The 27,964-nt window shown below is 33.1% G+C and overlaps 1 protein-coding gene and 1 pseudogene across 4 annotated transcripts; both read right to left on the bottom strand.

Moving 5' to 3' along the window:
• Nucleotides 1-90: 90 nt before the first annotated feature.
• Nucleotides 91-19,746, bottom strand: LOC114165432 (annotated as a pseudogene).
• Nucleotides 18,651-27,964, bottom strand: LOC114166971 (protein TIC 56, chloroplastic). 4 transcript variants are annotated; one of them, XM_028051852.1, is made up of 6 exons: nucleotides 27,173-27,896; nucleotides 24,788-24,985; nucleotides 23,879-24,161; nucleotides 23,570-23,732; nucleotides 23,118-23,353; nucleotides 18,651-18,828 (listed from the first exon to the last, which is right to left on the bottom strand). In XM_028051852.1, exons 1-5 carry the CDS (start codon nucleotides 27,894-27,896, stop codon nucleotides 23,135-23,137), a joined length of 1,587 nt encoding a protein of 528 aa, XP_027907653.1. In that variant the 3' UTR covers nucleotides 18,651-18,828; nucleotides 23,118-23,134. The 4 variants fall into 4 exon arrangements, with proteins under 4 accessions (XP_027907653.1, XP_027907655.1, XP_027907652.1 ...); XM_028051854.1 differs by having other exon boundaries at nucleotides 18,651-18,819; XM_028051851.1 differs by lacking the exon at nucleotides 18,651-18,828 and adding an exon at nucleotides 22,146-22,410 and having other exon boundaries at nucleotides 27,173-27,964.

Here is a 27,964-nt window from a genome sequence, read left to right as displayed (position 1 = left end):
GGTGAAGGCTCCATTGTTAGTTGGGAAGATTTGAGCCCTCTTATAGGTCATCATGTGTGTTAGGAACCAACCCTTTTGTATCTCTCAATGTTAGCAACAAGAGTGAGAAAAATTGAGCCTATGTTCCTTACACTCCTCAATAATAGACAACTTGATACCACGACCTTTGGGAAGAGAAACCCAAGTCTTGGTCCCTCTACCAATGTTGAAATTATTACCCATGCGTGTTGCAAACTCATGACCAGTTGCATCCTCAACATGGATGGTCTCAAAGCTTCCCTTGTGCTTTTCCCTACTCTTGATCACGTCGACTCACCCTTTATTCCTTCCATCAATGTCATTAGCCTTGATCAGTGGGTCAGGATAGCGGATGGTGTGACTATCGTAGGTGTTCAAATATGGGATGCCCTATTGTCCAAATTGAACACAACTTAAACTATGACAAGGAAAAAAGGAAAAGGTGTAAAATCACAAGATTACAGTACAAGATCGATAGAACAAGGTCATAGTACCCAAATGCATGAACTAACACCTCAGGAGACTGCATAAATATTTATGTTATGCTAACACCCCACATTTATCTTTTTGGGGAGTCTAACAATCAAAGAGATAACCTAAACAAGTTTTCAACTTATTGATTTAAGAAATACAAAATCTTTCCATCCAACCATATACCTTCAACAATGAGTGAGTCAATAGTGACGATATGCATTGTTAGAGAGTGGTAAGAAATACAGTAGACAAACCTTTGACTCCTCATTCAACAATGAGTCAGTGATAATTTGCATTGGTAAATAATGATAAGAAATACAGTAGCATTAAGACACACACAAGAAATACATGGGGTAAATTAGTAGAAAGAATAGATAGACCTTTGACTCCTCATCCCTTACAAAGTTGGAGACGGAAGCTACCCTTTGTGTCATACAGAAGACAAAAACTTTCATTTTTTTGGGGAATATAAACAACATCTGGTTAGAGAAGAAAAATGCAAAATCAAAGCTTTTCAACAAAATTGTCCGATATTCAGCTTCGAAATTTTAACAAGAATGTTCAAGAAGGTGGTAATATTTGAAACATTCAAGTATATAGCAAGTTAGACATGTGGTAACCACGTTTAAATGTACATTACCTACCCATGAAACCAGCACGATATGTCTTATCTATCTTAACCTTGATGTCGACAAGAACATGGCGCTGCATGAAGATGGCAATAACTTCTCTATATGTTAGAGCATACTTTAGTCTATTTTTATTGACAAAACAAGAAGATTTGTGTTGCAAGATTTTGACGATGACAACCTCAAGGAACCTTAAGCAAATATTGGAAGATTATTTTATTATTATTTAAAGCCTCTTGCAATAAGATCTTGTTTATATTTAGTATATAGAAGTTAGCTTAGAAAGTTTTTGTTATTTTTCAAAACACACTATGATAATCGATTATCACTTGTGATAATCGATTATCATAAGTATTTTTCACTTTTCAGAAATAGCTTTGAGCACAAAATAATGTTTTCAGAAACTGTTCTGGAATAATCGATTATTATAAGTGATAATCGATTATGAGTGGTAGTTGTAATTTGTCTTTTCAAATTCTTAACCTAGTTTTCAAAATTTTATTTATAGAGCACTAAACCTATTTCTAAAATAACCTTTTTGAGTATCAGAAGTTTAGTGTTGTGCTTGCAAAGAAACTATGTGAGTATTTTGAAAAGAAGCTTTAAAAAACCTAGTGTGGATTGAGCGATAACTTTCACCAAGTGAGTTCTTGAGGGATTAAGTGTTATTGTTATTGCTAGGAAAGTTGATCATCCTTTGTGTGACTCAAAGGAAGTGTTCTTCATCTCTTATGTCTTCAAGAGAGGTGTATTCTAAACCCTTTAAATATCTTATTTGTGATTGTATTATGATTTATTTTAGTGATTAAGTAATCTTCCTGTTTAAGAGATTAACAACTAGACGTAGGGTCTTTTGATCTGAATTAGTACAAATACTTCGTGTCAATCTTCTTTTTCCATACTCTCCTTATTAATCTACGGTTACATTAAAGGAAAGAATCTTTAATTGTAACAGTAAATTTTGGGATAAAATTTGAAGTATTATTTTTTATTAATTAAACCAATTCACCCCCTCTTGCTTTGATAGTTTTTCAAAAAAAAAATCTAAAATGGTTGGACAAAATCAAATTTTTATTGAGGGTGCTTCTATCAATAGACTTCCATCTTTTGTCAATGAAAATTACCCCTTTTGAAAAGTTAGGATGCAATCTTTTTGAAATCTATTGATAGGGGTATTCAGGATGTTGCGATAAGTGGTTTATTTACTTCTGTTATAACTGTTAATAGTGTTCAGGAAGCTAAACCATTTGCTTAGTGGACTATAGATGAAAGCCTAATAGCCCAATATGATGTAAGGGCAAGAAATATAATTTCATCTCTTTTAACCCTTGATGAATTTTATAACATATCTGGCTACACTAGTGCGAGAGAAATGTGGGAAATCTTAAAAGTAACCCATGAAGGAACTGATGACGTAAAATATGCTCGGAAGAACTCATTGATTCAAGAATACAAGATGTTCTGAATGTAGCAGGGGAAAATATCTATGACATGCAAAAATGATTCACATAAATTGTTAACCATCTAACTAGCTTAGGTAAAACTTTTGATTCGAATGGATTAAATATCAAAATTCTTAAATCTTTGAACAAAATTTGGCAGCCAAAGGTGACAACCATTACGGAATCACAAAACCTTGTAACCATGTCCATGATGGCTCTCTTTGGTGAGTTGAGAGATCACGAGCTTGAACTTGGAAGATTAAATAAAGAAGAGGATCAAGGAAGAAAGAAAAGCCTAAAGAAGATGAAGATTTTGATGATGATGAAAATTTGAGCTTGATGATAAAGAAATTCACAAAATTCATGAAGGCCAAAGAAAAGGTCAGTTCAAGAGTAACAAAAAGGAGAATCAAGGATCTACCTCAAACTTCAAGTGCTATGGATGTGGAGAAACAGGACATGTCAATGTAGATTGTTCAAATGGCAAGAGAAGTGAAGAAAAGAAAAGAAGAATTTTTTTCAAGAAAAAGGCTTACATTGCTTGGGATGGAAAGCCCTTCAACTCCTCAAACTCAAGCGATTCAGATGAACAAGCACATATCTATTTAATGGCCAACACTGAATCATCTTGAAGCCAAGTAAGTGTCTTTAACAATAGTGACGATTATGATGAATTGTATGATGTTTTTCAACAACTACTTCACTAATCCAGGAAATTAGATGTTGCTCATAAATAATTAAAATCTTATTTAAAGATTTATAAAGTAAATTTGAAAAATCTCTCTTGAAGAAGTTTCGAAAAATAACATTTTAATTTTAGAAAATAAAGAATCTACAAATGTTGAGTTTGCATCTTCAAAAGTTACATGTTTGATCTTAATATTCTTGACAAACAACTTGAAGATGCAACAAGTGGTAAAAATTTTGGACAACCAACTTTTAATGAGAGGGCTTTTAATAAAAAGAAGTATGCTTCTAATAACAAGAATAAAAATTAAAGAACCTGGAGTGTATGGGTAGAGTAAGGATAAACTTATTTAAGAAACTCAAGTACTCCTAGATGTTTCTATTGCATGATAAAGGGTCATATATCGAATAAATGTAACATTAAACATTATGGTATTCCAAATGGAAAATATAGATGGGTGTCTATTGTTGTATCTCTAACCTCAAGGACCAAAACAAGTTGTTGGGGACCTAAAAGCTTGTTCTTTTTATTTTGTAGGAATCTTTAAAAACTAGAAAGTTTATGTGGTACCTTGACAGTGGTTGTTCAAGACACATGAGTAGAGATAAGAAGAAATTTATACATTTCAAAAGAAAAAAACAGGCTTTGTTACATATGGGGATATCAACAAGGGTAAGATAGTTGGAACTGGTGATGTTGGTGGGGAAAATACTTTGGAAATTAAGGATGTGCTACTCATTGAAGGACTAAAACATAATCTTCTAAGTATTAGCCAACTTTGTGATAAAGGACTTAAGGTTATATTTGAAAGTGACTACTGCACCATCCACCACAAGGATTAAAAGGAAATTGCTCTAAAAGGTACGAGACACAATAATATCTATTTAATTGATCTTGATCATGCATAAACTAGGAATACAACATGTTTAGTTGCTAAAGAAGAAAATCTTTGGTTGTGGCATAAACACTCCCTTGATTTGTGAGGACCAGAAGATGGCTTGGGTGCCTACACATATCAGGCCAAATGCATAAATGAGTACAAATGAAAATCTCAAGAAAATTAAGATAATATCACTAACACAAGAATATACATACAATGGCACCACCAATCTTGTCAAGCATCAAATGCTTTTGAGCATTGAGCTAGTCCAAGTGGTTTCTTCAACCCTCTAGCTTGAATACATGAGAAAATCTAGAAATTAGGATATGAGGTCACATTTTAAGATATTATACATTCCTAAATATCATAACAATTATCAAATAGAGAATCACTAAAAACCATTACTTTAAATATACTACACTGACCCACCAAATTAGGCCTTACAAAATGCTAATTTGAAAACTGCCACAAAAACATTTAACAAGCAAAAAACTAGTTAACCACACAGACCAATCAGTTTGATCACATGCCGGCTTTATGTTTAAAGCTGAAAACATAGAAATTGGCAATGCAAGACTCAAAGATCTCAGTTACAATGTAAACCATTCACTAAACCTCACTCACTAACTAGTACACACAAAAGTTGAATAATTAATTAAGTCTTAACAATTGGGTAAATAGAACCCCAAAAGTAAGCATCAAAACTTGTTAAGGTGCATCCCAACAAAATAAATAAATAAACACATACATAAACAAAAGATAAAATAGAGATCAATGGAGAACATTAACGACACTAAAGTCGTGGAAAGCAAGCCATGTTATAAGTGGCCAAATCAAAAACTTACCCCAACCCATTATAACTAGGGAGAAGCATGTTCACCTATAATTGACTAAATTTTCATCAACAAAAAAAAACAAAAAGATGAATTAAGCTAGCAAACAACATCTCACTACTCAAACAATTAACCAACAACATCAACAGACAACATACCAGAATTCTAGGGATAGAGAAAACAAAAACTTTGGCTTAAAGGATGATTTGGGCATGCTAAATGTGCTTGTATGGACCCGAGTTGCCTCAAAAGTCTTCAATCATTCGTCTCTTCTTCGCATGGCTCCCGTTGAACTGCTACTTAGCGATGCTCCTGGAGGATGGGTACTTGCAAGCACTCTAATGCTCTAGTTAGTAATACTTTAAGTTAAGGTGTGTGTAAAGAATGAATGCAAAGATAGCCCCTTGGCACCATCTGTGGGGACAACAACTCCCCTTGCCCTCGACTAAAGGGCTTGTTCTAATACACCCAATAGTCCCACATCGCTTAGGAGCCAAGATTAAGCGTAGTTTAAATACTCATTCCTCCCTCCACTCTATGAGGCGCCTTTTAAGGACAAAACCATGATAGAGCTCGACGCTCCAAAGCGGACAATACCTCAAGAATGCGGTGGTTGGTCGAAACACTAAAAGTGAACATAAATTCACACTTTCTTTGTCTGCGCCTTAGAGTGTTAAGATTGAAAGAGACCAAAACTAAAATCCCAGCAATGTTCCATTTCTCTATATACACGAAGATATACAAATTAAAATATAATTTTTTATATTTAAAATTATATAATTTAAAATTAAAAACTTATATTTTAAATTATATAATTTAAAATATATTTTATAAGTTATATTTTAAAATATACAACCTAAAATATAAAATATTTTATTTTAAATTGTTTTAAAATATAAACATTTATGATGATACAAATTGAAATAATTATGAAAATGTTGAGAAGTAGGAAGAAATTATTCAAGATATTGAGAATCACAAGTAAGGTCTAAGGTTAATAAGGCAAATTAGATACAATCGACTGAAGGATGAACCTTATGTCGCTCAATTGATCAAATGCCAAGTTTTATGAAGGACGAGAAACAAAGGGTCATGGTGTACAAAATCTTCACAAGGATGGTGTTAGCGAAGGTCAAAAGCACCTTCTGGCATTATCAAGAATCTATTTTGAGCCTTCTAAACCTTACTGATTGTAAACTAGAGAGAATTATATTCCATAGAGATGGAGTATGTGAAGGACAATTTTACCAAATACTTCTTTATGAGATGGATGTCATATGATAGACATGTAGCTCTTTAGAAGCCATTTATTCATCCTCTGTCAAAAGGTTGATCGAAGGAAACGTAAATCGAGAATAATTATCGACAAAAGCAAGAAACAAATTGAGGAGAACAAAGCAACAATTGTTCTAGAGACTAAGTGGATGTTAACCGCTCAGGCCATATGAGCTTTGAAATCGCTAAGGGTAGTTCTAGGGTTGTTACTTGCAATTTATTCAAATTTGAATTCAAATCTTGTAAATGTTTAGGGCAGTGTTAGAAAATATAAATAGGGTTATTTTTGTATTTTACAATGGTGACAAATTGTGGAACAATTCATACATTCTAAAATGCCACGAATAGGAAAAATGGTTAATCCATTCTTGGTTGTTGCAATTTAGGTCACCACTTTCATTGATTTATGTTACAAGTTTCTTTACTTTCCTTAGTAATTTATTTTTTGCAATCTACTTTAGTGGTCTTACTATTTTATTGCAATTCTATCAATCATCACATCTTACTAAGAAGTGTGATTTAAGCCTAATTCAACTCTATAAAATTGGCTTGTAAGGTAAGTTTTGCACTCACTTATATACTATAAATACATTTTATCTCTAGTCAATATGGGATCTCTAACACACACCCCTCATGCAAGGTATATACATCTCAAACGTGAAGCTAAACATTAATGGGTGATCCGATAACAGCCTAACAACGGGTGGAATAATAGACCCAACAAACAACAAATTTCGCTAGCATATGCTCTAACTCCTGGCTTAGATACCATTGTTAAGAAGTGAACTTTAAGCCTAACTCAACCCCACAAAAAAACTTATAATGTGAGGTTTGTATCCGCTTATATACTATGAACTTGCTTTATCTCTAATCAATGTGAGATCTTCAACACATCCACAATTATAAGTACAATCATTCTTATCGTTCACTTCATCCATTGTTGTCACATTCCATTTTCATGTTAAAAAGAATCCAAAATTAAAAAAAAATTATTAACTTATTATGGATGAGATTTTCGTTGAAATCCAAGAAAACAATCGGATTCCTTGAACTACTGAATGAGATTGATACATGAAATTAAAAATCTTTACGTTAAGCTAATTCTTTGCATCGACGCCGAGACTTTGAAAACATCTTAATTAAGATTGAAAAACTAATATTTATCAGCCCTATAGAAAACTACTTATATCGAAGCAATTTAGTTACACAAAAGTGAAAGAAAAAGAAATGACCTTGGAGACAGGTCTGCATGAGTTTACCATTAACTTATTTTTCTTATCAAATATCATTCGTCATTAATTTTTGGTACGATAACAAATTTGAATAGATCTAGTACGTCACTCTAATGGTGTACCATCAATTTACCAATGTGAGATGATATATTATTCCGTCTAATATGTCAACGTGTTGAATCAAAGATGAGATACGAAAATATTACTTACATTATTTTTAGTTTTATTATAATTAAAACTAGTTTGAGACCCTCGTTGTTTTTCATTTTATTTTTTAAATTTTTATTAAAATAATTAAGATAATTATAATTATATTTTAAAAAATTAATTATATAATTATATTTAAATGTTATAATTATGTATACTTATGGATATAATATTTAAAAGAAGAATTTAATAATATGAAAAAAATTGTTCATGCATGAACAATAGTAGATCGTTATGGGACTTAAACTTTATCTTACCGCAATCTTTGAACTTTTTGAATGGTTACTTTTCGGTCATATTCATCATGTCTTCGTTACTCGACACTTCATGGAGCATTGGGGATTACTTACAGAAAGGACTCCAACGATTAAGTCAGCAAAAACTCTCAACAAAAACTCTCAAAATCAAATCTCAAGATTATGGACTAATGAAATGTGTACCTTTAATTGTTGGGGTCCACTCTTATTTATAGAAAACTAATCTTATTTTCCTTTGGTTTAGACCATGGACTGGGCCTTGATTATCTCTTTAGTGTTCTAGTCCTTTATTGGGCTTATGGGGGCTTGGTTGGGCCCATGTTTTAGGTCCAACACTTTTTCATCATGGTTTAACTGATTTATTCTAAGTTAGAGTATGCGACATTACCGGTTTCAATAGGCGTTTGAGGAGGTCGTATAGTTAATGAACTTGGTCATTATGTAGGCTTAGTTGATTTGTTATTTTTACCGCTATATGTTCAACTTTGGTCTCTGTGGTATTCCTTTAGGCTTAGCCACTATTTACAAGTTAATGGCCTTTAGGATTGACGACTTTCCTAAGATGGCGACCCATTTAAGTGCTTATGCTATGGTGGCTAACTCCACCATTATGGTACATATCGACCAATCTGTCTACTATAGTAAACAATTAGTTATTGTTTTCGTAATATATATTAGAATATTTCATTATATATAAATTTATGAATAGTAAATTTTATAATAATAATTAAATCGGTACATATTCATGAATTTATATATTTATTTTTTTGTAATATTGAAATAAATGGTTAAATAAAATGAATGTTTTTTATAATTAAAATTTATATGTTGAAATTTAGTATTTAATATTCAGTATAATAGTTATATTTAAGAATTTAATTTTTATAATAATGTAGATTATAAAATTTGATAAAATAAATATTATTCGATGTTATAAAATTTAGAGTCAGTAATTATATATATATATATATATATATATATATATATAAACAACAGCCTTTGGTCAATATATTAAGTATTTTATTCATACAATATATATGTTTATATATGTTTGTTTAGTGCAATTGATGAGCATAAACAAATCTAGTTTTGAACATTTTGAGGTAAAGTATCCATTATTCAACTATAATGTGATGAAGTATTTCACATAAAAGTCATAATTCATACAAACCATATTAATTATTAGCCAGTATATTAGGTATTTTATTCTTACAATATATGTATGTTTGAATTGTGATCATGAAAGAACCAAGAGATATCTGATGGAGAAGGCATTTTTTGTACCATTGGGCACCTGTCAATATTTGTTCATTCATATACCCCATTAGCATGTATCACAGTCCACATTATAGTTTCCATAGATCAAGTTCCTAGATCATGATTTCTTTCCTTAATTTTCAATCATTCTAGACCAGAATCCAATACATGTTCATTTAAAAATTAAACCTGTTGTCTCAAGTTCCTTGATCATGATTTCTTTCCTTAATTTTCAATCATTCTAGATCAGAATCCAATACATGTTCATTTAAAAATTAAACTTGTTGTCTCCTCGGAGTTTTGAGAATGAACTATATGTAACTATGATGTCACATTTCATGTGTTCTTTTTCCAAATGAACAACCTTTAAGTAACAAAATCTTAAAGCACACATACATAATTACAGATGCACAAAGTCCTTAGAGAAGTCACCAAGAGTTGTCCTTAGGGAAGACTCTTTTTTTAATGCAAGGAACTCCGGAGGATAAGAAATAGAAAAATAATGAAGTAAATGGTTTTTCCCACAAATAATAGAAAATAGTTTGTTTATGACTTTAGGTTGCAATGGCAACAAACATAGAGACACCAAAGCATAAATATCTTAATATAGACTTTGTATTATCCAACAAAGTTAGTTTATTCATAAAACCTCATTTATGCCAAATTTTCTATATTATCCAGAGCTTGTGTTTATATGACATCTTAATCCAAGAAAAATACATAATTCAAAACATCATGCCAAAAAAATTACATCTTTTTAACCTACAAATCATGCTCCCAGTAAAATGTATACTATTTGTATTAACAAAGGTAGCTTCCTCAGATTTCTTATCCACACTATCCCTTCTCATAACTAAAGACTATGCATCACAATTGATGTTACTCCTAACACCATTCACAGGAATATGATGGAGAGAGAAACTTTGGGGATGGATTCATCAACCTGAATTCCACACACTCTCACATAAAACACTCTTAGGGTACCATCATGGTGAAGGGTTTATAAGGAGAGTATTCAATGATCTGTTACCAGTTTCTCCATTGTGTGATGATGCATCATAAGATCCTTTCATATCCACTCACTTCAAAAATCGTCTTATGACTAAAAGCATCATTGGAAATGGAAGAACCATCAAAGTCTACATCAGATTTCCTATTGAAACCTATTTCACAATCAGGCAAATACTTGGAATCATTAAACAATTGAACCAACGCATGGTGAACAAAATATAACAAAAACCAAAATTGAAGCATACATTTGGCAAAGTACAATATGAAGTTAAAATTTAAAGAAACATGGGTTAAAAATAAATAAAATAGAAGGGAAGTTAAGAGTAGGTGCAAACTAAATCATTACTCTGAGTAGAAAAAAACAGTAACTACTACTGAGTTACAACAAAAGAGGAAGAAAGAGGATGGTGAAGTCTAAAACCAAAGAATTTTATATCACTCAACTATAGCAAATACCACACACACCACCTTTGTTACTAATAGCCAAATCTATGTTAATGTCAGAAGGAGCATAACCAAAAACAAATTCAAAATCCCTCTCCTTCCGCAATTAAACTCTAACCACGAAAAATATTATATCCTAATCTTAAATCATGATCAAGCTGCATTTATATGCATCTACTATATAACTAAGAAAACTTAAGTCTAATGAAATTACTTACTTACCCCAACTTATTTTCTTGACAAGTGTCCATTTTTGTGATTTTTGGTCATTCTACATAATTTTGCGCATCACTTCTCCAATTGACACGTGTCAACTCCTTTTTATACTCCATATATTCACTTCATCCTTCTTTCCACCTCCTTCTTCCATATTCATCTTCTTTCCGTCAATCTTCAAAGCTTTCCACCTCCTACATTCATATCCATCTTCTTCCTTCTTACTTGAAAGTTAGTTCATTCTTTTTTTTAATAGTTTGGTTGAAAGGTTACTTTCGTAGATGTTTTGATATTCTTTGGTTGAATTTTGTTTTTTCTTCAACCTACTTTAGAGCTTTAACCTTTCTTGATTTTGTTTGCTTGAAAGCTTCAACCTTACGTTTGTTATTGCTTTGATATTCTTTGTATATTGTTTTTTTGAAGTTGCAATGTTTCTTATATTTTGTTGATTTAAAAAGTTAGTTCTTTCCTTTTATCATAGTATTTATCTTACCTTCTTGATTTATTTTTGGTTCAATATTGAAGCTTCAATGTTTTTTTTTTTGTTGAAAGCTTCAACCTTATATTTGTGGTTGCTTTATTTTTCTTTGTAGATTGTTATTTTGAAGTTGCAAGGTTTCAATGTTTTAACTTTGAAGCTTCAACCTTTCTTGATTTTTTTTGTTAAACGTTTCTTCTTTTATTAGTTATATAATAGATCTCATGTCTATATATTGCTTTTGTAGATGGCTAGGAAACTTGATATGATTAGAGATATTTATGGAAATAGAGAAACATTGAAACTAGCAGTTAGAATTATCGATCTCTGGATTGTGGGAAACAAAAAATTTTATGGATCAAAAGGACACATGAAGATGATTCTTATGGATCAAAAGGCAACTTATTTGGTCAAAGGTTCATTTTTTTTACACGAGTTAAATTCTAAAACCAAAGGACTTGTCAAATCGTTTTCCACCTTTTCATACAAATCATTGCAATAATAATAATTTTCGTTACAAATCCACATTTTTCTCGAGTTAATAAGAAATTGTCGCTGCAACACAAATTATTAACATGACATTTATTTTAGGTGTAAACTATGAACTTTTACCTTGTGTTTGGATGAAGCATTTCAACAATTATGAGAAATTGAAATGCATTGTATTTGAATTGCTTGCAATTAAATTCCCTTCATTTTCTAAATAGCTTGTTTGGATAAAGAAATTAAAATACCTTACATTTCAATTTCTTGTTTGGATAAAATAATTGAATTTCTTGTGAGATAAAGTTTCATATTAAAAATATTTATTTTAGACTTAATTATGTTTTGAGTTCATGGTAAATTTGGAAACAGGTTCGATGACCAAGATGGGTCGGGCCGACTCGACGACTCAACTGGGTCATAAAACCCAAACGAGCTAGTTTAGGTCAGCTTGACGATCCAGACAAGCTTAATCAGCCTGACGACCCATACAGGCAAGTCATGTCCGTCAAGTTTGTCAACCCAGCCTGACCCAACCCGTCTAGGTCGTTGTCCTGACTTGGACCGACTAAATCATCGAGCCCGCCCAACCCATCTGGGTTGTCAGGCCTACTGACCCATCTGGGTTGTCGGGCATGTTTGTGTCATTGGGCACACCCAACAAGTCTGTGTCGTTGGACTGACCTGACCTGGCAAGGTCGCCGGGCCAATCGGTATCACCCGGGTCGTCGGACTGGTCGGGCCCGTCTAGGTTGTCGGGTCAATCAAGCCTGACTAGGTCATCGGGTCGATTAGGCTTGTCGGGTCAATGGGTCAGTTGGATCGTTGGGCCTGCCTGACATGTCTGGGTCATCAGGCCAACCCAACACCTCTAGGTTCTGGCTCGCCAAACCCGTATGGGTCGTCGGGTCTGCTCAACCTGTTTGTGTTGTCATGTCTGTCTGATACGTCTGGAGTGTCTAGCCAACCCAGCCTATCATGGTTGTCGGGTTTGTCGGGTCTGTTTGGGGTTGAGTCCAGATTGTGAGGTTGAGTGAGAAGAATTTCAAATTCCACCTTTTTTTGGGGTATTTGAATTCCTTCTAATTTAGCTAATTGAAATACTTCAAAAAAATGCATGCATTTTAAATGCCTTTTAATTTCTCTATCCAAACAAAGCATTTCATTACAAAGAATTTCAAATTCTCTAAATAAATGAATTACCCTCTTGAATTGCCTCATCCAAACACACCATTAAGTTAAGCAAAGATTATTTTGGGTCCATTATAAAATGAATTCAAATAAAAAAAGAAAGTCATTAATCAATGTTAGTAGCCACCATAGAGAATCAAGACACCACTAACTTCAATTATCTAGTTAATGGTAGCAATCCATCTCTACCAATTAAAATTTTAAAAAATAGCTTTAAAAGTAGCAACAAAACAATAAAATAATGAAAAGAGGGTAATAAAATTATGATATAATCATGAAACTATACTTACTTTCAAATCATAAGCAAGTTTTAAATTTTTTTCAAAATAACCTTTTCTTCAAGCCAAATCATTAGACGTGGATGAGATAACTTCACTTTGTTTCTCATCAACTGCGTAATAAAAATGTAACATTCAAAGTTTAAGATTGATGTCATATAAGCAAGATGCTAAAATATAACTATAACTTACAAAAAACATTTATTAACCATTCTTAGTTTAGGGAATTGTCTCTCTAGTTTGCATTTCTCATTCAACAACTATAGTTCCTGATACCGTTAAATTTAGTTAATTTCTCCAAAATCCTAAGATGTAGATAGACATAACTAACACATGTAAATTTTTTACCTTCATGCAGGCAAAAGCAACATGTTCACGAAGGGAGAGGATCTCCTTTTCTTGCCCCCCTTCTCATGAATAAAGTTTCTAAAATCAAACTTATAATCCGATGGAATTGTATGAAGCACTTTGTATTTTTCAAAGAAAAAACATGCATGAATGCTTATACTTTTCAAACATTATGAAACCTTTTAAGTAAAATTGGTAGAAATCAAGAGCACTTTCTTATTGGAGCACAAAAAATCATTGTGATTGTTATATTTGTTCATAAAAATGGGGTTTGACATTGTTATCTTGTTGCTTCCAACTATCTATAATTGAAAGTAGTTTGCTTTAGGCTAGAAGCATAGAAATTCAAACATTCAAAGAAGATTACCTTTAGAAGTGAATCCTTGATTATTGATGGCACAGGTATCTCAAGCAACATGTTTATAGTAGATGTTGGCAGTTTATAGAAAGTTATTTGAATCACTAGTTATGCATATGGACAAAAATGTGTACACTATATAGATGTCAACATGATTTCATGTAACCACTATGGCCAAAACAATGAACCAAAATGGGGAAAAGAACGCAACATTATACTAAAAACCAAAATTCAGTAATTTTACATTATATAAAGGAACTCAATTGTACATACAGAACACATAAAATAGTTAAAAATAGTTAAGCAATACACAACATTACATCATCATAAACTAAAATATTGTCAGCTTGCACTCTGGACTTTGTCAAGGAGAGGCATGTTCTTGATGGCATCAAACCTCTTGGCCATTCTTTTTAATGTATATGATAGTTGTGAGCTAATTAATGTTAAGAGTAACAATAATAAATAAGATTTTTTTGATAAAATAATAAATAAAATTTTTATTTCAGAAGTGTTATATATGTGAAGTATAAACAAAGTTTTCAAACAGATAATATGGAATAGAAAGTTGTCACATGATTCTAAAACTTTATCCACTGATCAAGTCAGTGTCTAATGAAAGATGCTTACATCCATCGACAGGAATAGGAAGGATTATCACGTAATGGGCCTCGATATGTCTGCATGATTAAAAAGGTAATCATATTTTAAATATTAAACACAGTAAATATGAAATGTAGAGCTTCTGGCTTAATATCCAAAAACCTGAATCCCAAAAAGTTATATGGTTGATGATAAACTTTATATCTCAGCCAAAATCCAATCACCAAATGTAGGGCTTCCTAGCTTAATATGGAAAAATCACCAAAGAACAAACCTTCAAGCAGTAAAAATAATCAAACAAAAAGATGAATCCGAAAATATAACTTGGAGGACAGTCTTCTTCCGAAGAGGAAACTTATTACAATGTACAATCCCAATAAAAAACATACTCAAAATCATAAAAACAAAGAATGCAACAGTAATAAAACTTGCTAAAAGCATTTAAAAAACACAGTGTTCTCTACACAAAATTAAATGAAAACTCATAGCATTGACTATTAAGTTTTAAGAATCTAAAAATCTTGAAAGGATAGACAAAATACAAAAATTATTCCCTCAACCGAAAAAGGAAAGCTTCAAAAAAGTTAACCTTCAAAAATAAAAAGTAAATATAACCACAAAATAAATAAAAAATAAAAACAAAAAATAGGGTATTTAGGGTTTACAATCCAAAGATCTTACCTTCAATCAACTACGAGTCTTGTAATTTTAGAAACAGAAAACATAAAATTTTAAAGGTTGTCATTGATAGAAGGGTCTATGAAGGAGAAAAGGAGATCGTTCATAGAAGGAAGTGTCCTTTAGGATTGAGACTGGAGAAGATTGGAATAGGGTTGTAAAAAATGATAATTTTTTTTAATACGATTGTGCTGGATGAGTTAGATGAGAGATAAATGAGTGATTATGAGATATTGAATGAATGCAGAAATTTAAAAGGTTTCACCATTACTTTCATAAGTATAATTTTTCACTACAATTCAATGAAAGAATATACATCTAGTTCCATTATAATAATATTCCTTGAATCCTTACAACATGGCAAAAAAAAAAGGTTGAGATGGAGTTATATATATATATATATATATATATATATATATATATATATATATATATATATATATATATATATATATATATATATATATATATATATATATTAAAGCATTATTATAATGATGTTTTAACATCTAACTTAAAACATTGTTAACTTTGATGTTTCTAGACAGCTTGTTGCTTTTACTTTGGATGACCAATTAACTTGGTTTTGTTTTGGGTAACCTTGTTGGTTTTGTTTAGGCTGACCAATTAATAACTTCTTGGTTTTGTTTTGGCTGACCAATTAACAATTTATTGATTTTGTTTTGGCAGACAAATTAACAACTTATAGTTTTGTTTTGGCCGACAAATTAACAACTTATTGGTTTTATTTTGGCTGACTAAGTAACAACTTTTTTTGTTTTATTTTGGCTTACCAATTAATAGCTTGTTGGTTTTGTTTTGGCTAGCCAATGAAAGTCGAGTTGAAATATCACTTTAATCGGGCGTTCCTGCCTCGCAACCTGAGCTTGAAGTTAATAGATTTAAACAAGGTTTTCTCGTTTTTCAAGCCAAACTTGGAGTCGATTCTAAGTCATGTCATAACTTGCTCCCAACAAAGATGGTATGTCAATTTTATGTTAGGTGATAACCTACCCCTAGCCAAGCTGCTATGCGAATTTTAAGTCAGGTAATAACTTTCTCCCATCCCAGCTAGTATGTTGATTTTAATTCAGGTGATAACCTACTCCTAGTCGAGTTGGTATGTAGATTTTAAATCAGGTGATAACTTGCTCATAACGAGTTGTTATGTCGATTTTAAGTCGGGTGATAACCTCCTTGCAACCGGGATGGTATATTGATTTTAAGTCAGGTGATAGTCTCTCTCAATCGAGCTGGTATGTCAATTTTAAGTTAGGTGATAAACTACTCCCAGCTGAGTTGGTATGTCGATTTTAAGTCAAATGATAACCTCCTCACAGTCGAAATGGTATATTGATTTTAAGTCAAGTGATATCATGCTCCCAACCAAGCTAGTATGTCGATTTTAAGTTTGGTGATAATCTTCCCCAACCTAGATGGTATGTCGATTTTAAGTCAGGTTAGTGATAACATGTACCCAGCCAAGTTGGTATGTCAATTTTAAGTTAGGTGATATCATGCTCCTAGTTGAGTTGATATGTCAATTTTAAGTCAGGTAATGACCTACTCCAAGCCAAGTCAAGTCAGTATGTCTTTAAAAGGGTGTTCTCGCCTCTCAGTTTGAGCTTGGAGTTAGTCGCTTTAAGGGAATATATTTTGAAGTTAGTCAATTTAAACCTAAAGAATGAAATTTACATATAATTATCAAATCAAGGTTAATGATTCACATGTACATATATAATTCAAAATATACATAATAATTGTAATATTTATAAAAATAAATTTATTTATATTTTAAAATAAATAGTTATTATATATATATATATATATATATATAATCTTATAAATATTTTAACTTTAATTAAATAGCTTTCATATGTAAAAAAATTATAATAAATAAAAAATAGTTGTTATAAAATATCACCGAAATATTTAAGTTGTTCAAAATAAAATATGACTATAAAATATTTAAGTTAATTAAAATAAAATATGACTATAAAATATTTAAATTTGTTATAATATAATATGATTATAAATTATTTAAATTTTTTAGAATAAAATATCATTATAAAATATTTAAATCGGTTATAATATAATATTTCTATAAATATTTAAATATTTAAGTTGGTTATAATATAATATTAATATAAAATATTTAAGTTTGTTAGAATAAAATATCACTGTAAAATATTTATATTGACTATAATATAATATTACTATAAATTTATTATAATATTGTTATAAAATATTTAAGTTTGTAAAAATAAAATATCATTGTAAAATATTTAAATCGGTTATAATATATATATATATATATATATATATATAATATTATTATTATTAAATTTTTTAATTTTTTAGAATAAAATATCACTATCAAATATTTCATAATTTCCTTCAATATTTTTAGCTCCATATACGTTGTTTAAGGTCAATATAAGTGTGTTCACAATACGGTATCCAAAAAACTTAAGAAAATGAAACTTTAATTATCATTACAGCACATTTGCATACATGAGCATTGTTTATCAAAACTTGCACAAGATTTTCTTTCACTACTTTTGTAATAACTAGTCATTATGTTAGCTGTTATGTAATACTTATTTCTTTATTTCATCATATGCTCTAACAACTTTTAAGAAAACGTGAACACCCTCACTGGTTATAATATATTTATTTGAAAATTTGTTCATCCATCATAGACTATGTTAATCTCTTTATTGTTCTAAGTTCATTTAATTGATTTAAGTAACCTCTCAACATTTACTTTCTCTTGTTGTATTAGAGTAATTTTCTTACAATATTAAAAGACAATCTAGAAAAAATAGAACATACTAGTTATAAGAGTTTGAAATTTTCTTTATCTTCTTGTCTTCTCTAAAGAACCGTTTTTCCAACTTTTCAAAACAAAAAACTATCTATTGATTTTAAATTGTCGTGTATTTTGAGACGGCATACATAAGTAATTGATTTTTAAGTTGTTAAACATTTTTTTTTAATTATTGAATACTATCTATTTGAACTTAAGTTCTGTTTTTATGCATATAAACTTTGAAATTATAGATTTTAAATATTTTTAATTTGTTGTAACATTTTCTTTGCTGTTATTAATACTTTAAAATTAAGTTCATAGAGACAGAAGAAACTTTCCAATTAGACAATCCTTGATTAACTTTCTCCATGATATAGATGAAACTTTGCTTGGAAACTCTTCGATGAAAACATCTGAAACCCTAAATACTTTCCAGGCATCATTAATCTGGTTGGCATTTTGGTCTCTCCCTGGCATGCTTAAATGGTACCCAATTTTAATGATTTTAATGATACACGGTGAGATTAATAAGGTGAGAGATTCCATGCACAAAACAAATCGATAAGAGAGAAATAATATGATTTCCTTGTCTAATACCTCAAGAAGGACAAAATTCTTCAAGAGCTTCTTACCCATTCCAAAACATTCTTATTCTAACAGAGGAATGTAATGCCAGGAAATTTACTTCACGGAGCCATAAGCTTCATTCATGTGGTTACAAAAAAACCTGCATTTCCTGAATTAACGTACATCAACATTTCAAGCAAAAAATAATTGTTTCTGAAAAATAATTATTTCTGAATATTTTTAAATGTTGAAGTTGCTTTACTACAAAACACGTATCTTCAACACAGATCCCGACACACTGTTGGTGTAAGTTTGTTTCAGCAGAGTTGAAAGGTAATCGTGTATACAGCCACAGATGTGCAATGCTAAGTTGGATCATTGCAAGATTTTCATGTTTTTTTTTATGCAAATTAATCAAACTGTTAAAGATTAGGGTTGTGAAAGAATCGTGATTAGTGGTCACGCACCTCCGAAAGATAGAAAACACAACAAGCTAAAGAATATTTTTGTTCATTATTCACTAATGTGTTGGAAAAAAACTCACACACTAAAAGAATATGCAAAGTAACTCACTATGGTGTTTTTCATTGACATAGAATGGACTATTATACAGCCACTTACAAACCAAATATTAACAAATCAAACTAAATCTTAATCTAATTTAATCTAATCTAATATGTCATATTAACAAACTAAATCTTAAATAGTCCAAGTGACTAAAATACCCTATCACTTTGCTAAATAAAAACAACTTCGTAATCTAAAACGTAATCTAAAGATTATCTAACAAAATTAAAGATTATCTAATAAAATTAAAAATTATCCAACAAAATTAAAAATTATCAACAAAACTCCCCCATAAGCTTTAAAATTTTCCTTCTCATTATAAATAATCTTCTATCTCCATAACCGACTTGATCTTCTCTTTGACCGACTTCATCTTAACCTTGGCTGACTTACCCTTTGTTGGATTCTTTATTGTCTTTGTGGCCAACTTGCCATTAACTGAGTTCCTTTGAATAGGCTGATCTCTCTTTAAGAGAGTGGACAATTCCCACACCTTCTTCACACCAAACTCATCATCCATTTCAAGTTGTCACTTCTCATCTTACACCTCCGGTACAACTCTCAGATCCTTCTCGGCATGCAACTGCTCTTCTTGCAAACAACACTTCTTGTTCAAGATCCGAGCTATCCACACTCCACGTTGAGCTATCTGAGTTACCTAGGTTCCCTGCTAAGCTTTCTGAGATGTTTACTTGCTCCCCTAAATGATCTAGGCACTCCACTTGCTCAACCGACTTAATCAAGCAATTCGAACTTCCCACTAAGCTAATTGAATTGGCCTCATGCTCCACGGACCTCTCTAAGTTCCTTTTCGAGCTATTTGCATGTCTTGACAACCTCTCTGGACTGATTTATGACATTCAACCTTTTTGCCGACTTCCTCACTTGTTTGTGCTCATCCCTCGAGCTACATCCCATTATCAACAACATTACTTCTTCTTCAACTTCTTTGGCAAGATTGGTTGTCTCTTCTCTTTCAGATCGCACTGCTTTAATTTGCTTACCTGTCTCTTTCTTCACCACACCATTCCGAACAGATCTTGTCCACATGTTTTAAACACCTTTTCTGCAGGATGCTCAACTCCAATTTGTACATCCGATTTTTCTTCTTTTTTATTCGGGCCTGCAAGATGCTCAACTCCAATTTGTACATTTGATTTTTCTTCTTTTCTATCTGGGCTGCTAGCCGATCGTGCTTATCCTTCAAGTACAGTACATGGTTCTTTATCAAAATTGAGTTTTCGTTCTCCACTATCTGACATATGCTTAAAATATTACTCTTCAGCTCGGGAACATAGTAGACATCCCTGATTTCTCCAACCCGTCCATCCTTCTGCATGTGCCGAATTGTTCCACGCCCTTTTATCACCATCTTGGAATTATCTCCATATGATACTAATCCGACCTCCATCTTGGTGAGTTCGTTGAAGAAACTCTCATCGCCACACATGTGATTGCTCGCTGTAGTATCTAGATACCAGACCGACTTGTTTAAACAACCTGGACTAAGCTCGTCACCTGATCTCCTTTCCTTTACACAACCCAAACGCCACTCTGCTTTCGATTTATCGCTCTTTAGTTCGGCATCTACATTTTGCACCATCATTAAAATCCCTATCTCTTCCTCGTCAGATTCCTCTGTGAGAAGATTTTTCTCCTTTTTTTCAATTCGACTTGTCGATCTGTATTCTCTTGCATAGTGGCCATACTTGCCACACCTTAAGCATTCCACTTCTGACTTTGACCAATATCCTCGGCCCCTTTCTTAACCACATGCACTCCAATTTTGTAGCCTGGTCTGATCCATGTCGTCTTCAACATCATCTCGTCTACCTCGTCCTTGGCCACCTTGTCCTCTGCGACCTCATCCTTGACCACCTCATCCTTTATCTCTAGGATCTCGGCCCTGAGTGTTCCAAGTTTCATTCAAATCAAGTTGCGCCTCTAGTGCTTGATCATGTGGGTCGTGCTTCTTCCCTCTCTTTTGTTCATGGGCCTCTAGTGACCCGACAAGTTCTTCCACTAGGAGAACTAACAGGTCCTTCGACTCCTCGATGGCGCATACGATGCTCTCAAAATCATCTGTCAATGATCTCAAGATTTTCTCCACAACCCGGCTTGCTGGCATTGGCTCTACATTCCTACCGAGTTGATTAGCCACCTTCTCTACTCAAGTTATGTACTCGGATACTTGCTCTTTGTCCTCCATCTTCAGGTCTTGAAACTCTCCTCTGAGAGCTTGTAGTCGGACTTGTCTGACGCGGTTGTTCCCTGTGTATGCAACCTCCAGAATCTCCCATGCTTCCTTTGAAGATGCAACGTTTACAATCTTCTTGAAGCCTAACTCGTCCACAGTGTTGTACAAAAAATACAAAGCCGACTTGTCTCTCACGTCTTCTTCAGCGCGATAATCTGGATCGCCGTCTAATTTGCTTCCTCCACGGATTCTTGATACCCGGTCTCTACTATATCCTAAATGTCTTGAGATCCCAAAAGGGTCTTCATCTGGAGACACCAATTATCATAATTGGTTTTCTTCGTCAATTGCAACACCATCATACCATTAACGACTTTAGCCATCTCTCACTCAGGCACACTCCTTTCATCCTTTCTCACACTATTTCACTCTCTCCTTTCTTTCTCGCACTCGGTACTCAGAGCATAAAGCTCTGATACCACTTTGTTGGAAAAAAACTCACACACAATAAAAGAATATGCAAAGTAACTCACTATGGTGTTTTTCATTGGTGGAGAATGGGCTATTATATAGCCACTTACAAACCAAACTAAATCTTAATCTAATTTAATTTAATCTAATCTAATATGCCATATTAACAAACTAAATCTTAGATACTCCAATCGACTAAAATAACAACTCTGTAAAATACTCTATCACTTTGCTAAATAAAAACAACTCTGTAATCTAAAGATTATTTAACAAAATTAAAGATTATCCATCATAATGTACATGCCAATATTTAACAAAAGAAATGTTCTAACCAACTCCAAGAAAGACCAAAATTCTTGAGGTCCCAGATTGCCTTCGTAGTACATGATACCATTCTCAGGACACTTTTCACCATCTAACAATCTTACCCTGTAATGAAAAAGATCCTCTAGCAATAGTGTCTTAATGAATCAACCAGATATTGCCCCCAGAAAAATATTTGAGAACCTGTTAGAGCTGTAATAGCCAGAATCAACCTTTCAACTTTCCGAAGAGTATGAAAAATTTAAAAAAAAAAAAACCACAATGTCAACTTTTTATTAGTGTACCAAAATGTGCAACAAATAAAGAACCAAATGCATATAAATAAGGAACCAGATATGCTTAACTTCCCAAAGGCAACGCAAGTAATGCATGCCCTCGTGTTAATAACCAATAAGCGTGTTAACAATTGCTAACAACACAACTTTTTAGCACTCTTTACGATATGCTAATACCTATTAAAAATCACAAAATTATAGTTTTCACTCCTTATTTAATAAACTCTACTCATGATATTTATAGTTAAGAAAAATAGACAAAATTTAGATGCACGCAAATTTTGTCCACGCATTTATCGATTGTGCATATTATTGACATTTAACTAAATCCTTTATCACGCATATTATTATTGACATTAAATGGAATTCTTTATTATGATTATTATTGACAATAAATGAATTATATATATATATATTCAATTATATCAATCAAAATTCAAATAACTGGTGGAAAATTAATCTGACACCCCATTCCCCCGCCCAAAAAATAAAAGAAAATTCTGTTTCATCATTTTAGTCAACACAAGTGGGTAAATAATTTTTTTTGGATAGCTATGATACATTGGGAGGTTCAAAATAAATAACTCACTATAATTTAAAGACTCAGTCACAAAGGAGTCTTACCATATGATCTGCAGAAATCATGAAGGTTTAAATGGTTTTTCAGGCCACAAATACTCGGGCAACCCAGCTTTCTTGCGTTCTTCTCTTTTCTCTTTGTCTCTCTGCTCCAACAGTTTGTTAGTTCTCGCAATAAAATCGTCCCTGACCTTATCCATAATTTTATCAAAGCCAGCAATTGAATTCTCCATGTGATAGCACAGTTCAGAATTAAGATCTTCAAATATCTTATACAACTCCTGCAAACAATCAAAGAAAATTAAAATTCATGTTCCATAAGAGTTAGCATTGTTTTGGAGCTATTTCTTTTTAAATTGAAGTTGTAATGTTTATAAAATATAATAAACATAAATATTAACACACTTATGCTAGTAAAATGTAATTTAATTCCTTAATTTTTAAAAAATATCAAATTATAGAATAATGAATTCAAAATGTTTGATGAAAAGGCATACCATAGCATCTTCATTCCAGTGCTGGAGGTAGGGAGGACCAGTGGTGTAGGAACCAAGAGGCTCACGGTACCATTCCCCATTAAACGTTAGTCGATCCATCGCTTGTTCTAAGCTCAGAACTTCCCATGGCCTTAACCCGGGAATGATTTCAGCCAACTTCTTTCTGCCTCATACAGAAATCCACCCCAACCCAAAGAAAATAAGAGGAGGGGGGAGGAAGGGCAAGAGTTAGAAACCAAAACAAAATGCTGAATGTTGTAAAAATCACAATTCAGTGCTATTCTGGTAACAGTCTCAGCATGTGCATACCTTACATGTCTGGGAATGTATTTGTTGGGCATGTGGTCCTGTTCCAATATAGTGGTCAGTTCAGAGCCACTAGCCCAAAGAAATAGGGCATAGCTTGGAATTTTAACTCCAGGCCAAAGACCATCATTAGCTTCCAATACTGCTAAATCACGTCTCTTGCTTTGTATAGCCTCTTCTTGAAGTTCCTTATAAGTCTTCTTTTCAAATCCCTTCAAAGGAACCCAAGGTGGTATGCCCTTTTGTAGTTTCTGAAGCAATGCTGTTGCTGAAGCAGCAAGTCTAACTACAAAGTTGCCCAACCGAGAATTAGTTGTTATCAAATACTAACGTGTAGGGGGCAGAAAAAACAATCCTCAAGCCAAAAGCAAAAACACGAAGTAAGAAGACAACCTAAAATAGCATCTAATATTATTTGAGTTCTATAGTTTTTGTCAAGAAGTACTGAAGACACAGTTATCAAGATTTTTGTCAAAAACTGGATAATGTAATATTCCAATTTTAGGACGTTGTAAATAACCATGTTCAAAACAGTTCCAGAGAGCCTCATATTCTCCCTTTGACTGATGTTACTGAGGGACCACAAATTTGGAAAATTACAAAGAACGATTCCTCCCATCTCAAATTTTTCTAACGATCTGAAACTAAGAAAAAAAAATCACCATTGATCTGTGGACCAGAGAAAAATACCATATAGGTCCAACATTTGATTGATAGTGGTACCTGGTCCATTAGTCTTAGGCTCATACAAAAACAAATGCTCAAATGCTTATATATCAATCATCAGTAAAATGATGACAAAATGGTCAAATGACATAAATATTTTAAGTTTACAATTTTTGTCATAGCTCTACTCAAGTCCAAACAATAAAGAGTATATTAGAGAAAGAGAAAATATTGAACTCAACAGACCTTCCCAAGTGGCAATTGCACGCTCCATTCCGTAAATCATGTGAATGGGTGCCCATTCATCCATATCCTCACCCCAAATGAAAGTGTTCTTATCAATAATCCCAGCACTCCATGCACTTTTAAGCGTAATCAACTCTAACGGTCCTCTTGTGCGACCCAGCCGATCCTTATAGTACCACCCACCACTCCTCATGATAACTGCATCGACAGAAATAACATCATACAACAAAAAGTAGAACTGTGGACAGATACATCAATTAACAGAATTTTTTACATCTAGAGTTTGATATTTTATTACAAAAGCTTCAACAGACAATGATTACATTGATTACATATCTCACGTCCAACTCCCATGTTATAGGAAACTAGCAATAATATAACCACAAAAATGTTCAATACAATCCATTCTAACTTATGAATATTTCTTTTTTTCCCTCAGCAAATACAAATTAAAAAGGTAGATAGCTTGTTTCACAACCAAACATAGAGCACCAAAATTGCTAATCGCCTACGAGGGATCATGAACAAGAATCAATATATTTTCATCAAGGCTATCAATTCATACCAATTAACCCACATCAACAATGTATATTAAATATTACAACACTCTTGAGAATAATATAAAGGAATTAGAATGAATTTTTTAGCGTGAATTTCCCTCTTTTAGGATCTCATATTTATAACAACTTTAGATACATCATATACAATGTATGAAAGGGAAGAGAAGCGAATCTGAAAAGTTATACCCAGGAAATAGGTGTTGCACAAAGCACACAACACCTTTACAATGAATCATATTTAACACTATTCTAACAAACACAAATACTCCAGCACATATTTCACCTAGAGTCAAATCCAAAACTAGAGCTGTCAAAATGGGTTGCAACCTGCAAGACAACACAACCCACCAAAGGTTCGGGCCGGGTTGAGTTAAAAAAAATTGTAAATTTTGGTATGAGAAAAAAATGGACCCGGCCTACTAAGAACCCAGCTCACCCAGGTTGAACACGTGGTGAGCCAGGTTGGCTCACCAACCCACCCATAAATTTTAAATATTAAATTATATTAAAAAAGGAAAACCCTAAATGCTCTTCTCTCTCTATTTTGTTAATGTTGTTCAATGACTACGATAATTTACTTGACCCTTACTTTTAGAAGAGAAAAATTCAAAATTAAAATATTCTCTTAGTTTGATAGACTTTTGATATGCTAGGTAACATTTATAACATTTGAACTTCTTTGCAACATGTAGCTTATCTTCGTTTCTAAATTTTGACATATTAACGTAATCCTTTCAATTATGCCCAAAATATCGCTTCATGCTATACAATATTGTTGAGAATTTAGCTTTAACTAAGTTTAATGACATTGCATGATCCATGTTATCAATTTCACTTTATAAGATAAGGTCATTGATTTTAGAATTTGAACCCAAGACCTAATTCAACACCACAGAACTTATATAAAAAACATTAGTTATATCTCTAATGAATGTGAGATATCACGTACACCCCCTCAACAAGACATGAAGCATGCACAAATATGAGTGCTCGAACATTTAAAGATACAAGTGGCCAAAAAACAACAAAAGACAGATTATGATACACGTTAAAACTTAAGCTTATCGGTTAACTAAATTTCACAAAAAACTGACTTACAAGGTAGACATCCCAAACTTGGAAGAACTACATTAGTCATATCTCTACTCAATATGTGATATCAACTTGAGTCAAGTTGTGTCTTGGTTATCGGTTGTTCATGAGTTTGGATCCATCAAGAAAACAACCTCGACCAACAATGACCATCTCATACTTTTCACACAGCGATTAACTTTCAGGCACTGAGGTATACTAGTTTTTTTCTTCATAAATAATCAAAGCCTGACAGTCATATCAATTGTAATTCTTACACATTCCATGGTTCACCGGTTAATTATTTTAAGGTCCGATTAAACTAGACCCGTCTCCCATGTCTTTTCCTCGGATTTTGCCAGATATCCCTCCTTCTTGGGACTTACCAAAAGCTCCTTAATTGTTTTAAGAACATTAGATTAACATCTCTTGTACATTACACTATCTGTCTCCCCTTAATTGTTTGTAAAAAAAAAATAAAAAAAAACACAAGGTGTTGTTGTGTATGTTTAAAAAATGAGGTAATATGTGCAATAACTTCAACCTCAGGGAGTACGTGAAAAAATAAACAAATTTCTTTAGCAAACACAAAAATTTACACATTAGCTTATGTGTTAACTAAATATAAATTTTGGACAATGCCATTGTTATGAAAAGTTTTGTGGAATATGTTACAGCTCACCTCAAAGCACAACCCAAACATAAAAACACTAGCAAATAAGTAGGATTGAAAAAAAAAATGAATGCAACTCACAGTCATAGTAGCGCCTCTCGAGGTTCTTATACCCAATGGATTGGGCCGCGTCAATGGGCTTCCCGGGAGGGTAGGGCCGCTGTCTGAAATTCCAAAGCCCGAAAAAGAACTGTCTGGCGAAGTCCCAAAACTTGTCGTCGGCCTCCTGGCGGGTCTTCTGGGCCTTGCGGGGCATGGGCCGTCCGTCGAGCCCAATGATATGCGGAATCTCCTTCCACAATTCCGCATCCTCATCGTGGTAGGGTTTTTCGTTCGCCTTCAGCTCAAGCTCGTTCATCTTGTCGAGAATCTCTTCGGCGCGCGCCAGGAACTGCACCAAGGGGCTGCTGCGCATCATGTCCACAAGCTCCGCGTTCTCCCGAATTTCCTCCTCCGTGGCGTTCTCGCGCTTCTCGAAGACGGAGTCGTCGGAGCCGAAGGCGGCGTCGTTTTCAGCGAGGATTTTGTCGACCTCCGGGGTGTGGCGGTGGTCCGGGCAGGTCTTGGCCTCCCAAAGGGCCTGGCGGGCCAACATCTCGAAGTGACCGGGCTCGGAAGGGTCGGAGGCATTTTCCTTGGGCTTGCGGCGGAAGGGGTTGGGGAGGGAGATAGCGGCGAAGTTGGGGTGGAGGGAGGGTGCGTCGGCGAGGTTGAAGGCGTTGCTGGGAAAGGAGGGGAGAGAGAGAGGATTGGGAGGTTTGGAGAACCAGTTTCCCCCGAAGGGGTTGAAGTTTATGGAAGCCATTGAAGGAAAATGAATATGAAAATGGAGGTATGAGTGAAGATAGTATAGTTTGAAGTGAAGGAGTATTT

This window comes from Vigna unguiculata, chromosome 10 (assembly GCF_004118075.2).
Source record: "Vigna unguiculata cultivar IT97K-499-35 chromosome 10, ASM411807v1, whole genome shotgun sequence".
In the NCBI taxonomy this organism is placed as follows: domain Eukaryota; kingdom Viridiplantae; phylum Streptophyta; class Magnoliopsida; order Fabales; family Fabaceae; genus Vigna; species Vigna unguiculata.
This window is presented reverse-complemented; position numbering and strand designations above follow the sequence as displayed.

What these genes read in the sequence shown, in the direction of transcription:
- LOC114166971 (XM_028051851.1), bottom strand. Translation starts at nt 27,896, where the DNA reads ATGGCTTCCATAAACTTCAACCCCTTCGGGGGAAACTGGTTCTCCAAA. An exon ending in TACATTCCCAGACATGTAAG is followed by an intron (nt 23,733 to 23,878) that starts GTATGCACATGC and finishes TGTATGAGGCAG; the next exon opens with AAAGAAGTTGGCTGAAATCA. An exon ending in ACTGGAATGAAGATGCTATG is followed by an intron (nt 23,354 to 23,569) that starts GTATGCCTTTTC and finishes GATTGTTTGCAG; the next exon opens with GAGTTGTATAAGATATTTGA.